The sequence below is a fragment of the Pangasianodon hypophthalmus genome, chromosome 1 (genome assembly GCF_027358585.1).
Source record: "Pangasianodon hypophthalmus isolate fPanHyp1 chromosome 1, fPanHyp1.pri, whole genome shotgun sequence".
In the NCBI taxonomy this organism is placed as follows: domain Eukaryota; kingdom Metazoa; phylum Chordata; class Actinopteri; order Siluriformes; family Pangasiidae; genus Pangasianodon; species Pangasianodon hypophthalmus.
Window position 1 is genome coordinate 4,552,070 of NC_069710.1, and position 14,505 is coordinate 4,566,574.

Below are 14,505 nucleotides of genomic sequence, written 5' to 3' on the forward strand. Positions count from 1 at the left end.
TTTTTTCAAAGAAATGGGCTTGAAATTACCTAAATTCAATTTTGAAAAAAAAAGCAAATGACAGTTAGCTAACTCAAACCTCATGCTGAGTTAATTCTGGATTGTGCGCGTTCACAATGTACTTTACAAGTGCACTCATCAGTCAAGTCTTGAAAGTGTGATCAATTATAGCTTGCAGCAAAGAAAAATTGTGTGTAATTTTTTTCAGCAGCAGAACAAGATGGTGCATTTTCGTATGAAGACTACTGTCATATACTGTACATAACTCACTCTCACTTTTATTAACCACTTATCCTGGTCAGGGTTGTGGACTGGCAGAGGAGTTTTAATTAAATAATGAATTGAGTTTAAAAAATAGTATGTCTACAACAGCAAACAAAAGGAGATTTCAATATAAAAATATATCTAAAAAGTTTTGAATTTGTGCTGCCATTCTTCATTTCCATACTTAATACAGTTGTAACCCTGCTGGTATGAAATGCACTTGCCAATGAATTAATTCAGACAAGGAGGCTTTGCTTAATAGTTTGTTTTTGGATCAATAGTCAAAGCTAGGGCCATGTGTAATGGGATGAAATAGCAAATAATCGCAAATTATGACTGAATAAAAGTTGGGCTTCGGGGATTTGTAGAGGCAGCGATTGTGATTGTGCAGATTTTTATTGTATAAAGTGCAAAACAAACTGCAAAAACAGCGAAAACAAGAACCATAAACATTAACAATGGATACAAGGCTAACGAATGTAGACTATAAGCGAGGCTTTGGCACACACATGACAACACAGAAGCTTGACAGTGAGGTGCTGAGAAACTAGAACTTATATAGAGGTGCTAATCGGGGTGAAACGAGACACAGGTGATAGTGGTTAGGACATGTGCCTTGCTGGGGCTGATGGGTTGGGAAAAAAACATTGGGAAAACAAATAAAATATGCAAAATTGCTTAAAAAAGCACTTATGCTTATCTTATATACAGTCTATGGGCCCAGCATTGATTGTAAAACAATCTGTAAAAAATATGGTAGAAAGCAGCAGAGTACATATTATTAAGCATAGAGCACATATTATTTTTTCACATGACTTTAGACATGAAAAGATTGTTTTTTAAGAACTATTTTTCACCTATACCCCACTAAAAAAAACTTCAATTCTATGGTAATGAATTCAAGAAAATGTACAAATACTAACACACCCTTCCCCAGCTTAACCTTCATAACCTTTCATGTGTATAAAGTCTTGCAAATCTTTATGAATTTGTTAGCGTGTGACGATGGTGATGCATCATGGGGATACATTCAATATACTGGGTGACTGTTGTAATTAAATTGATAAGGAAATCATTCCAAGTGCTTATGCAGTTTTGTTTATTCATTTAATTATATTTAATAGTCAAAGCACACCTCCTCATCTTGTGTTTCGTAGCTGAGACAATGCTTGTTGAAATGGTTTCAAGTTAAATTATATGCAGAATGCTTGCTGGCGCATGTTACTGCTGTGAAGCTGACAAATCTTCATTAGTGTGGTGCATGTCCACATTCTGTGTATATATAATGATTTTTTTATAGCTCTGCAACCTCAGTCTCACAGAATCCACACTTAATTGACTTTTGACCTGTAGATAGATTTTCAATTCGATAAATATTACTGCTCAATACGACATCTGCTAGGCTATAATCAGCAGATCATGCATTAGTATAATCTCTGACATTAGTCAATATTGGCTGTGTGTACTTTGTTTTATGAGACGAAAAAAGAAAAATCTAAAAGAAATGATTGATGAATTTTTGTTCTTCAGAGCAATTTTTATTCTCCACAGCAGCCAAAACACTGAACTCTCTGTGATCTTAACTTGTGAATCATGTCTTGAAGGTGAAAGTAGCCACTCAAAGATCATAACCCTTAAAAATTAAGGATCAGGAATATGAAGTGCTGTGTATGGCAGCATATCATAATGCATTTTGCAGTCGTTTGCCTCAGAGGAGAGGAGTTTCTGAGTTGATGAAAAAGCCCGGCATTTAGCACAGTAAACACATTCATCATCAGAGACAGATAATTATCTCTTTAATTCCAGAGCCATGTGAGGCCTCCCGTGCTGGTTGTCATAGACATTAGAGTGTAGATAGAGGAGAATGTGAATAGTCTTAAATGAGGATACGCTGCTTGTTGCTTTCTATTTTCTCAAATAACCTTGTTCACTGGAGTTGTCATTGGCGCTTTTCATTTGGCAAGGCAAAAAAAAAAAAAGAATGGCATCAACTAGAGTAAGGAATATGATGAATGAGAGAGCGCGTACCCAAGAGAAGCAGCAGTCACATGTGTTATGTAGTTTCCCTCTCCCTCTTACTTATGGTCTTGATCTCTCTCCTTCTGTCTCTCTCTCTGATTCTCTGAGTCAGGGCTTTGATTTTTGTTGTTTCTGACATGTAAGCTAACAGCAGCCACCATTAGGTAAGCAGCAGCAACCAAGCACTAAAATTCCAGATGAAACATTCACTGAATCCACTTCTTCTTAGATCTACAGATTCCATAAGTACTGTTTCCACCATCCCACACTTGCTTAATGAAGGAAAACTGGCCCAACATTAATCTCTCTAATTATGATACTAATAAAGCGTTTGAAAAATCCCCTGTATTTTCTCCCTTACATCACATTTGGTCATCATTGTGAGCACAGAGACAGGTTAGGAGCATCATCTCGTTACTGTGACTGTGCTATTGCTAAGAGATCCACAGAAAGCTGTGGTGACTAACATTCTGGGAATGTGTGTGACTCAACATGCCACCTGCCTCCTGATCGCACCATGTTACAGCTTAAATTCTGCACAACCTTTGTATATGTAACTGCAGAGTCATTGAGAGTCAGACACGCCAGCAAGGACAAAACATGAATGCAGAAACATGGAGATGGACAGTTTTAAATATAAAGGCACAACTGGGAAGTGTACTTCTTCAGCTTCTTACAGTTTCTTCCATATCTGGAGCATGTCAGGCTGAAACAAATGTGTTGGGCTCTAAAATAATACGAAGTACACACATAAGACATTATTAATTATTTAATCACATCATCTCTGCAAAGTCCATGGAAAGTTGTTTTTTTCCAAATGGAAGAGATTGGAGACTTTGCTTATCTCAAGGATTTTTTTTTTTATAATAATAAAAAAAAAAAAAAACAGGATGTGTTGGATCAAGTGCTATTTTATTAACTGCCAAACAATAAGGGCAGAAGCATTATTGTTAAACCAGTATTAACCTTGGAGGCATGAATTGCATATTAGTAAATTGAAGTATTGAACTTAAGACCCTGACTCTGAATATGTCCCTCTGTTAGTTACGAGAGGTGATTTAGAACGGCAAGCAGCATTGGACATACTTGCATAGAATCAGAATACATTATGTGATCAGGGTTGCATAGACATGTATCAGAATTTCTCTTGGTGTGATGGTGCCGTGGGCATTTACCGTACAACATAACTGACGTACATTTACATACACACATTTAACAGTGCCTCAAATGAAAATGCACAGGCAATAGCACATATACCTATAATGTTCATAGAATGAACTGTAATCATACTAGGTACATTCTTTGAGGTGGTGTGCAAATATTATATTCCAGATATACTGTTATAACTGGTAACATGGAAAATGTTGCATCTAATAAATATAGTATTACTGAAATTAGTAACATCAAGTTTGCCTGACTGTAAAGCTCCTCCATTCAGCCATGGTTTGCAGTTAATATAACATGGATGCCGAGTTTTGTTGTGAATTCAGCACCATGGAGAGCGACTGTCTATCCTTCATTAACACTAACATTCCATGATCATACAGTTCCATATAAATACCCAATGTCAGTTAATAAAAGTTTCATTTTTCATTAATTCTTGCCATAATTTTCACATCGTCCCATGATCATTAGTCTCGAAGGCTTTGAAGGTACCAGAAATGTATCCAAAATTTCAGTATCATGGCAGGCCAAATCCACTGAATGGAAATAATCCATTCAGAGCCCATGGAATGATTTTCTTTTGTATGTACAATGCATGTGCCTTTAGAATTTAGTTAGAAAATTGTTTTAAAAAATGGGGACTAGCTGGGTGTCCTCGAGGACTGGCCCCGAGAACCTTGGAATGGAAACCTAATAAGGCTGTTAACACACAAAGTGGCATTCTCTGTCCATATTACTGCCAAAAACAGGCATATTACTTTGCATCCCATAATTTCCCCAACACTGATGTGGTCCATTAATCAGGCAGTAACTGAGTTTTGAGATCATCTACCCACTTACATGGTTTGATGCAAAGCATGGAGAAGTGGCATAAGTGAGTAGATGTACTCTGTCTGCTGGTAGTGACTCACTCCTGATTGATAAACACCCTGGTGTCATGATAATACAAGCATCATACAGTAGTGAGAGCCTACCTAGTGCATTATGAGATAGCAGCATCCACAGGGCTGGAGAGGCTAAATACGTAATTTTGCCCATAAGCCAAGTATCACATTAATTGCAGTTAGTTGTTTTGACAGAGTTGACTGCTGCCAAGGGGGTTAGGTCTGCTCCTGTGGATGTTGCCCAACATTATGCCCAAGATTCAAAAGAGTAGCTACAGCTATACTGTTGGGATGTCTTTGTTTCTTATACTGTGCTGCACATGAAAAGCACAAGTTAGTTTTCTTTCACCCACTCATTTACCTCGAAGCCTCCACAGTGCATTCACAGAACACAGAGAAGTGCATGGCAGTGTGGGAGCATTCATGTGACACTGAGTGCTGGAAGTCATGCTTTCGTGCCAGATCTCTGCCTCCTGGGAAACATGGCTTCTCAGGAAATGAGACAAGCCAAACAGCTATGTTGATGCTCAGCCCACCCCCCTTTCCTAATGCTGGGTGCATGCCACTGGACATTTCCCTCTGTTTCCAGGGGAATCATGGCCTGGTATCTGCAGTAAAACAGTGTTCATGGATGAGTGGGTTCAGTGCTGCTTAGCTTAGTCAGTGCTAGTTCGGTTCCTCTTTGTGTGCAGTGCATACTCAAATAGCCCGAATAAAACGATGCTTTTGTGCATATTCCATCAATTATGTCCCAAGGCTTACCTTCTTAATGACCATCAAGTAATTTTACTGATTACTGAGTCATTTTACTTCTGAAACAATTGTGTTGAAAGACAGTGAGATCTTTTTCTTTTTCTCATACCACATTGTTCTTTTCTCCTTAAACATATACACAGCTGGATAATGCAGATGGGTTCTACTCATTTTAACACATACTGGGGAAAAAGAGGAGGAAAATAGAGCTTTTAGCAAACACTGATTAATCCAGAATAGAATCCCACATGGTGTGTGATTGCAGTGGTTCCTCGGTCCTTACAGTTGTTTTGGCAGCGTGTTTCCGTGTGCTCAAATGCCTTCTGTTTGGCTCTCCTCTATATTCAATGCTAGAATAGCCTCCATTGTATGTACCATAGTTTGTTAGCCATTGTACCAGTATATGCTGCTGGAGTTATTGAATTGTCAGTGGGAGTGGTGACACACAGGCGTGAAGAGCCGGTACATTTGCTTTTAGCTTAATGATTCACTAAGATTGAGGCTATTGATCATTTTGCCAAGCAGCAAATGTAGTGCGGTAATGATTGACTGCAGGTGTTCAATTTTTTTTTTTATTAATTGCTGTTTAATTGGATAAAATATCAGGCTTGTGGATGGAATACGGGAGGGTGATGTTTTGTGAAAAGTATTTTTTTTTTTTTGTCATAAGCAGCAAAGATGTTGCAAAATTCTGTTGTTAGTCCATGCCATAGTATCTGTCAAATTATACTTTATTACAACCTGGAGTATTTATCTATGTCTATGCCCATATTTGTCTGAAGCTTTTACATTTCAGGTCTTATCTTTTTTCTGAATGATAATTTCATTACTCGCTTTTCATCTTAATTCATATGGCTTTTCTTGTTTGCTCTGATTCCACAGATCTGTGAGAGCCTGAGGCATCATCAACATCTATCTGGATCAGCGATTCAAAGCTGATTCTCATCCTGAGCAAGAAGCACAGCAGGCTTTGGCCCACTTCAGATCTTTCTTAATCATCCAGAAGAGGCAGTTGACTTCAAGACAGGGGCGCAAACTGTGCTTGCTCTTTAGCCCTTATTTGGACAGCGTTTATGACCATGATATCCAAAGTCTTGAGGACCTGTCCATTTTCACTCCAGCTCCTCCCTCTCCTGTTGCTGTTGCGGCTGGGTGGTCTCAGCGCTGCACCCTCTGGCCCAGAGTCAGACACCTGCTCCACACTGGTCCAGAACCGCTTCTTTGGCTTCTTCTTTTCCTCGTTTGCCTTTCCCAATGCTCCTTGTTCCTGGACATTGCAGAATCCAGACCCAAGGCGCTACACCATTTTCATCAAAGTCACCAAGCCTACAGAAGACTGTGTGCCCCGGCAGCACCGCACCTTCCAATACGACTCCTTCCTGGAGACCACACGTACCTACCTGGGCATGGAAAGCTTTGATGAAGTAACGAAACTGTGCGATGCCTCCACCCACATGGCCTTTTTGGAAGCAGGGAAGCAATTCTTGCAGATACGGAAAGGACCGGCAAGAGGGGGTTCAGGTCAAGAAGAGGGGAATGGGGAGTTTAAGGTGGAGTACTTGGTGGTGGGCAAGCGGAACCCCAGCATGGCAGCCTGCCAGATGCTGTGCCAGTGGTTGGAGGACTGCTTGACTTACAGCACTTCCAACCGGCCCTGCGGCATCATGCAGATTCCCTGCCAGTGCAGGAACGCTCCACTGCATGACAAAGAGGGTAATGGATGCTACAGAGATGGAGTCTACCTAGAGAACTGTTTTCCCACTGTGAAAGGAGCACCATCTGACACAGATACCAGTGGTGAGTTGGTAGCTAATAGCTGCACTTCTTTTTCATTAACATGGCATTGTTGTCATTAAAATGTAGCTGCACATTAATTTCACTTATTCTATGGCTCATTTTTCCTCTTGGAAGATGTTCACAAATGAAGAGAGTTTGTAGGTTTGCTTAATAAACTCTCAAAACTTTTCAGTGAATCAACTATTGATATCAACTATACTTATTAGTTTCATTGTAACTTTTGAATATTTCATAGTATTTACTGAAATAATACGCGTCATGATGAAAAGCTGAATAATAACATAGGAATTTAAACCGTGAAGTTGGTTTGGATATTCCAGTGTTGAATGGGGCCTGACGTTACAATGCTGTCTCTTATTCCTTTATTTTCTGAGCATGAATGGTGACCATATTATATACAGTATCAGTTATGGCGCTCTTCCTCTCCAGCACAATGACTGAAAGTGCCAGTGTTGAATACCGATGACACATCTGGTGAAAAAATATTCCATTGATGCCCGACCATGTTCTCCTACCCAAAATCTATTCTTAACCAGAAAGTATGAAACTGCTCACTGATGAGTGTAAAAGTGAAGGTTCACAGAACAGCTACTCTCAGTGGAGTGGTTTTGATGATGCCATACACCAAATACAAGAAAGTTATTTGACCAAAAATAGAATATTGCCAAATACTTTATCTTTCTACACAGTCATATTTTGATCATAATGTTAAAACATTCTGAAGATGTGATGTGTCATGGTTTAATACCATCCTGTGATAATGTGGCCAAAGGTAATTAATTAGTGCTTTTGGTTCATGACAAATTGACAATTTTATCAAAACACCCACAGAAATCTGTCAGAATGCTCACAGAAAACACCAAAATCAGGATTTCTCTTAGTGCTCATTTTTAAATTGCAGGCTTCTGTGATATTACTACAAAGGTTAATAGTGGGATAATTAGCAAACTATATTTTGTAGCTCTACTTTGCATCACCTAAGCCAAGCAGGATTCGGTACAGTCACTCACTAAACAGTGATTTTGCCAGTAGATTTAATACATATCTATTTCAAAAGCCAACATTTTGCTACAAGTGTTTGATCAATACACAGTGGGGTCCATTGAAAATCTAAGAATTTTATCATTTCCATTTAAAACAGAAATAAACAGAATGTTTTAGAATGAAAAGATTAAAATAAAGGCAAGAATGTTTCAATATCTTGAATATTCACAATTTGAATAAGTTGTGATGTTAATCATGTTAACACTCTTTGTGCAATAGGTCAGATTTTCCTGGAGTATTATCACTTCCATTGAAACATGTATACAGATGACACTCTGCTGGAATTGATCTAACATGGATTGTTAGGTTTTACAAAAAATCGTGAAGCCCATGCCAGCATAAGTCCATGTTGTCATTAAAGCAAAAAGGGACATACCAAACACTAAGAAATTCATAGAAATATTTCAAAGATTCTACTTTTCACTCAAGTTATTGCTGGTAATATCATTTTCAAGTTTGTATTAAATTGAAAAGGAATGCAAAATACAATTGTGGGCTAAAACTTTTGAACCACACTGTCAGTTATACATGTCAGTTTTCTTTGCTACAATCTATTGTCATTACAGAATGTCAAATGAAACACACTCTGTGGGTAAAATGTAGAGTATTGTCTTCTATTCTTTGCTAAAAGTGTCTAGAATAATTGATGTAAGTTAGACAGAGCAGGAGAGACAAAGAGGGAGAAAGAGAGGAAGGCAGAAATAGTGGTTTTACATTTCGGCTGATGTGTCATGGCTGGGTGACCTTGGCTGCTTGGCGCCACATGCTGCCTGTGGAGGGCTCAGCTGGGGATATCAGGTGGACTTGTGGGAGCATCTCTTCAGCAGGCAACCTCCCAGACTGATATGGGATAGGGATGGTGTTGCACTAAGGGATTTGAGGATGGGAAGGGTAGGCTGGTTACTGAATCTTTCGCTATGCTCTGATTTCTCCTAAGAGAGTGGATGCAGGTTGGAAACTCAATAGTTTATTGATACTGCTGCCAGGACCATAGAGGATTGTTGCCCTCTCTGACCTCATGAAGTGGCTTGTCATCTAATCTCCCTCCTCTTTTTCTTACTTCTCTGTCCATGTAGCTTATTTAAAACGATGATTTTCATAGGTCAAACTTTTGAGGTAAAAATTCTCTCCTTTGTTGTGTGTAAGGAAGATAAATTATATGTGTTTGACAAGGAGAAGGTCACTTAGATGGTTAGATGGATGGATGGATGGATGGATGAATGGATGTCACCTGAGATAGATAGACAGATACAGAGAGAGCGAGATAGAGCGAATAAATAATTGATTAATGTGGCATGAAGGTCCATTTTTTTGGAGATGAGAACTGAGAGAGAGCCAAGCAAGAGAGGAAATAACAAATGACTTATAGCAGACAGGTGGTTTATCAGTACAGTGCAACCCCCTCGGCTCTGTCTCTCTGTGCTCGCCCACAAGAGAATTAATGGAAAGCTGTCTGTCTCATGCCGGCCCAATCAGCCGAGCCTGGACTAAACCCTCCAGCAAAAAAATGCATGGCTCGAGAAAGAGAAAAAAAAAAGATTCGAGTAGGGCGTCAGTGAGCACTTTCCTCGTTAAAATGCTAAAGGCGTGTCTGTTGTTTGAGTGTGACCCATTGCTCAGAGGCGTCATAGAGGACGAGGAGACTCATTACACACTCAATAGCTCAGAGCAGAAACAGATTATTGCCTATGCTGGAAAGACTGATTGGAGAAAAAGTGAGTTTGCCGGGTTGAGGGTGGCTACGGAGGAATAAAGCGCATTTCGAGGAGGCGGTGATGATAAACCTTCTTCTGTATTCTGGTCAAATGTTTTGCGGAGGTTTTAGTAAAGTAAGATAAATGTGCATTGTGTTAATGTCTTTGCCAGGCAGTGTGAACCAGGTTCAGCTTGATACCACTGAGCTCTGCAAGAGGATTTTTAAAAAACTGTCCCTAAAGTACTTAGTGTCTGGAATCCTAAGCTAAGAATCCTCAAGCTATTGTATGCTTTACCACCTCTCTCTCTCTCTCTCTCTCTCTCTCTCTCTCTCTCTCTCATACACACACACACACGAATCTGGACAGATATAGTGTAGGTGTCTGAAAATGGTTGTGAGGGCACCACTCAGTGTGGAGGTGTATTGTGGGACCACTTGGCCACCTGGGGCATTCTTCTTTAGCACATGGCGTAGACAGCTCAACTGTCCGTCCTCAACGAGTGATGAACGCAGTGCTTATCTCGGCTATTTGAACAGCCTCTGTCTCTCTTTCTCTCTCTCTTTATCTCTCTCTCTTTCTCTCTGAGGCACGACGCCTCAGTGCTTACTCTCTATCTCCCTGGCCTTCCTCACAACCCCAAGGCTCATTAAAAATTCATGTTTTAATTAAGCAATTTTACTGCTGCTGCTTTACATCTGATAATAAAAGACTGACCCAGCCATGTGTCAGAACATGTGCGTGAGTAACTGGGTGTGTTTGCGCCTTGGTTTTGTGTGTATTATTAAGGAAGCTATTGATTTTCGGCTATAAATAGTCATCAGATGAGCAAATGCAAACATTTTGTGTTGCCTCTCTTGCTATCGGAGCACATTGCTCATCAGTGAATCGAGGATAATATGCTGGAAAAGCAAGCTGAGCTCAGCTCAGGAATTCAGCAAGAATTTCAGCTCTTTCTTGATGGGGGGTCATCTCTTTTCACGCTTTACCCTCCATTTCTCTGCCTCTGTTTCACTCTTTCATTCTCACTCTCATATTTTTCCAGTCCATCAGTTCATATTTTTCTTAAAACTGTAAGTCTGTCATGCTCTTCCATGGGATATATATTTTTTTCAGAGTAGCATCCAGCTGTGTTTTTTCCATGTACCTCTGTAGACTCTGCATTATCAACACTAAGACATTAGAAGTTCAGACCTATCTAAATAAACACCACGTTTGAAAAGGTCACCTTGTACTTCCAACAGCATCTTCCAGTGGCAGTTTAAAGCCAATTTAACTACTAAGCTCATCCAATTTTTTCATCAGTCCCAGGAAAAAGCAATGGGGTATTAAAATGACCCTTCCAAGGTTATTTTTCCAAGATTATTTAACAGGCTGGGTAGGCACAGCACTTCCAGACTCTGTTAGTAAATGCAATGTAAATGCATACTTCGAGTCACTGGTGTCCAGTCACCTCACTGCTCCAGAAATCCTATCCAGTTCCAAGTTATGTTGTTTGTGGAACCTGATTTCAAGTGAAATATACATGAATTCAAACAAGTACTATGTGATTGAATTTCATTCATTGTCCTTTGAAATGAAGTCACTAGAAAGTACAAACATCAACTCCATTGATATCTCGTGATATAAATTGCATCATGCAGATTGTAATACATTTGTACATGTGAGACCATTGGTTTTGTATTTTTGTTTCTTGTTGTTTTGACCAGTTAACATACAATATATACACAGTGGCGTCCAGAAGTTTGAGACCGCTAGTGAGAATGCTTCTATTTTGCATTATTTTCTAATTGAATATAGCAATTTTCATTATGAATTATATTACTGACAAGAGCGTGAGGGAAAAGTGAAATCTTTGAAAGATTTACATGAATTTCAGAATTTCTTAGTATTTGGTACATCCCCTTTTCGCCTTTTTGCTTTAATGACTGTACACTTGAGCTGGCATGGACTCCACAAGTTTGTGTAAAACCATATAATCTATTTTAGATCAAATCCATCAGAGTGTCATCTGAGCACATGCTTCAATAGAAGAGATAAGGCATTAGGAATATCTGACCTTTTGTACAAAGCGGTTAACATGATCAATATCACAAATTTGCTTACAAATAAATAGGGACCTAGAAATATTGCAGAATCTTGAATATTAAACATTTACGATGTTTGCATTTACTTTCTTTGTTTTAACTATTTCAAAATTCTAAAACTTTCCATTTAAAAATAAATTCCAGATTTTCAGTTTGGTCTCAGACTTTTGGACCTCATAGTCTATAATGCTAAATTTGTCTAAATTTTTGTTACATAAGTGACTGACAAAATAATTGTAAAAATAGATACGTGTTTGACGTAGTCTAGTGCGTAGTCTAGTGCCTAGTAGTCTAGAATATCTGTGAACTATTTATGAACCACATTTTCTTTTATACAATATGGATGAGACAAGCGACAAACAATGATAAACAAAATTTCTAAAAATAATATTTTTTTTAATGCATTTATTTTATTTTGAAGGACAGTAAAAGGTTTGGACCATTGTACACATTATGGCACATGGTAGATCATTGTTTGTGTACTGTTTAGTGTAAACACGAGCAACCTGTGTGTGTACAATTGGTTTGGACAGTGCATTTAAAGATTAGACCAGACTTAATTTCTCCTGCACCATTACATCCTCAGTTCCAGAAAAAAGAATGAATGAATGAAGACAAATTGTCTTTGTATTTAACAGGGTGTACATCACAGCCACAGTAAACATGCTTTCCCCTCCTGAGGACTGGCAATCAGGTGTGAGCCCAGTCAGAGGAGCCACCTGCCCACACACACACACACACACACGTTTTAGCCTGGCCGAGCTCCACCAAAGAGGCCCTGGTGAGCACTCCTTAATGAACACATGTCCCCTCCCTTTTTTCTAGACAGACCTGCAGCAGAGCCCTGTTGTGTTTCTGTTTCCCTTTGTGTGTGTGTGTGTGTGTGTGTGTGGAGGTGGGCTCTCAGCCTGCCTCTCTGTGTGAGTCATAGCTCTGGAGGTGGAGACATGTTCCACACACACATGAACCCACACAGACACACATGCACTTACACAAACATCCTTACCGCTGAAGAGCTTTAAGACAGAGACAGAGGCAGGCAAAAAAAAAATTAATAAAGTGAGTGAGATAAAAATAAAGAACATGATAAGGGGAGCGTGAAATGCAAACTGTTTGATGGAGGTGGGTTCAGGGTGGTTTGTGCGTTTAAATTTTCCACTTACCCAAAAAGGTCGTACAGATGACCATGTAGGATGTCATATACTCCAACTCACAAACATGAACATGAGTGGTTTCCATAGGAACACTAGCTTTACTGCTAACACAGAAGATACACACTAGTTTATAGTGGATTTTCGAAGGGCTAAACCCCCTCCTTATCCAGTCAGCATCTATGGGGCGGACATCGAAGCGGTGCCAGCCTACAAATATCTAGGTGTGCACCTGGACAGTAAGTTGGACTGGTCACTTCACACAGATGTACAATATAAAAAAGGACAGAGACGGCTTTTCCTCCTAAGACAGCTTAGGTCCTTCGACATCTGCAGGAAGATGCTACATATGTTTTACCAAACTACAGTAGCAAGTGTGCTGTTTTATGCTGTAGTCTGCTGGGGAGGCAGCATAAAGCAGAAGGATGCAAGGCTGGTGGACAAACTGGTGCAAAAAGCTTCTTCAGTGACTGGAATGAGGTTTGAATCACTGGAGGCCGTGGTGGAGCGACGCACACAGAAAAAGCTAGAGGGCATTCTGGAATACCCTGATCATCCCCTACACAACACCCTGATGGACCAGAGAAGCAGCTGCAGTGGACGACTCACCTCACTGCGCTGCAGGACTGAACGATACAGGAGATCCTTCATCCCCACTGCCATCAGGCTCTACAACACCTTAGCCAATGGAAGATGACTAATCACTACTCTCATTACTTTACTACTTCACTACTTTACTACTCTCACTACTTTTTTCTACTCTTACTACTTTCTTTCTTACTTATCTACAAGACTACCTGAATTTCCCTTCGGGGATTAATAAAGTTTATCTTATCTTATCTTAGTTTATAAGTTGGAATCAAGAGCAACACATCATATGGTTCTTCCTTTATTTATCCTTAATATTAGTCTATATGGCTACTTTCTGTACAACCACACACAGACACACACACACACACACACATATATATATGTACAAAAAAACATGCACACACACACACACACACATATTGGCACTATCTTCCGCAAATACTGCTAGAATTTTCAGAATAGGGCAAAGATGTGTCATAAAACTAAGATTATGTCTAGATATTTCTAAATATTTTCAAATAGCATGTAGTGCCATGTAGTACACTAAATAGGTTTTACAATGCCATTATATTATGTACTGTTTGGTGAGCATACTGTTTATATAGGAAGGTATATAGCTTCACTGTGTGGTGGACAGGGATGAATTTTTTAAAAAAATCCTGAATGAGGACAAGTACAGAGTACAGCAATTCTGCATAAACTTGGTAATGCTTTTTTTTTCCAGAATATTTCAAATCCAACAATTCATAGCAGGGGTCAAACCACAGACAGGCAAAGTTAAATAGGGATAATCCATAATCAGAAATGAGAAATGGGAACTAGAGCCAAAACCAGAGAAACATGAAACATCAATAATACTCAGCAACAATAATTCATGACCAAGACTTTGTGATGATACATCGACACAACAGGGAATGCATACACAAATTAATCAAGGACTAACATAGAATAGGTGATCACAGTCAGTTAACAAACTGATGAGAGGACAGGGGCAGTGATAGAGACTAAAACAAATGACAACTGTTGAATTTTTCTGTAAAATGTAGCTAAATATTAT

The 14,505-nt window shown here is 39.2% G+C and overlaps 1 protein-coding gene across 9 annotated transcripts in view; it reads left to right on the forward strand.

The window, feature by feature from the left end:
- Positions 1-14,505, forward strand: part of adgrb1a (adhesion G protein-coupled receptor B1a) — an 84,372-nt gene that overhangs the window by 20,068 nt on the left and 49,799 nt on the right. For all 9 annotated transcript variants that reach the window (XM_026913804.3, XM_026913805.3, XM_026913808.3 and 6 more), the window contains exon 2: positions 5,967-6,881. In XM_026913804.3, the coding sequence (XP_026769605.1) occupies positions 6,158-6,881 (724 nt within the window). In that variant the 5' untranslated portion in view covers positions 5,967-6,157. The remainder of the gene's footprint in view (positions 1-5,966; positions 6,882-14,505) is intronic.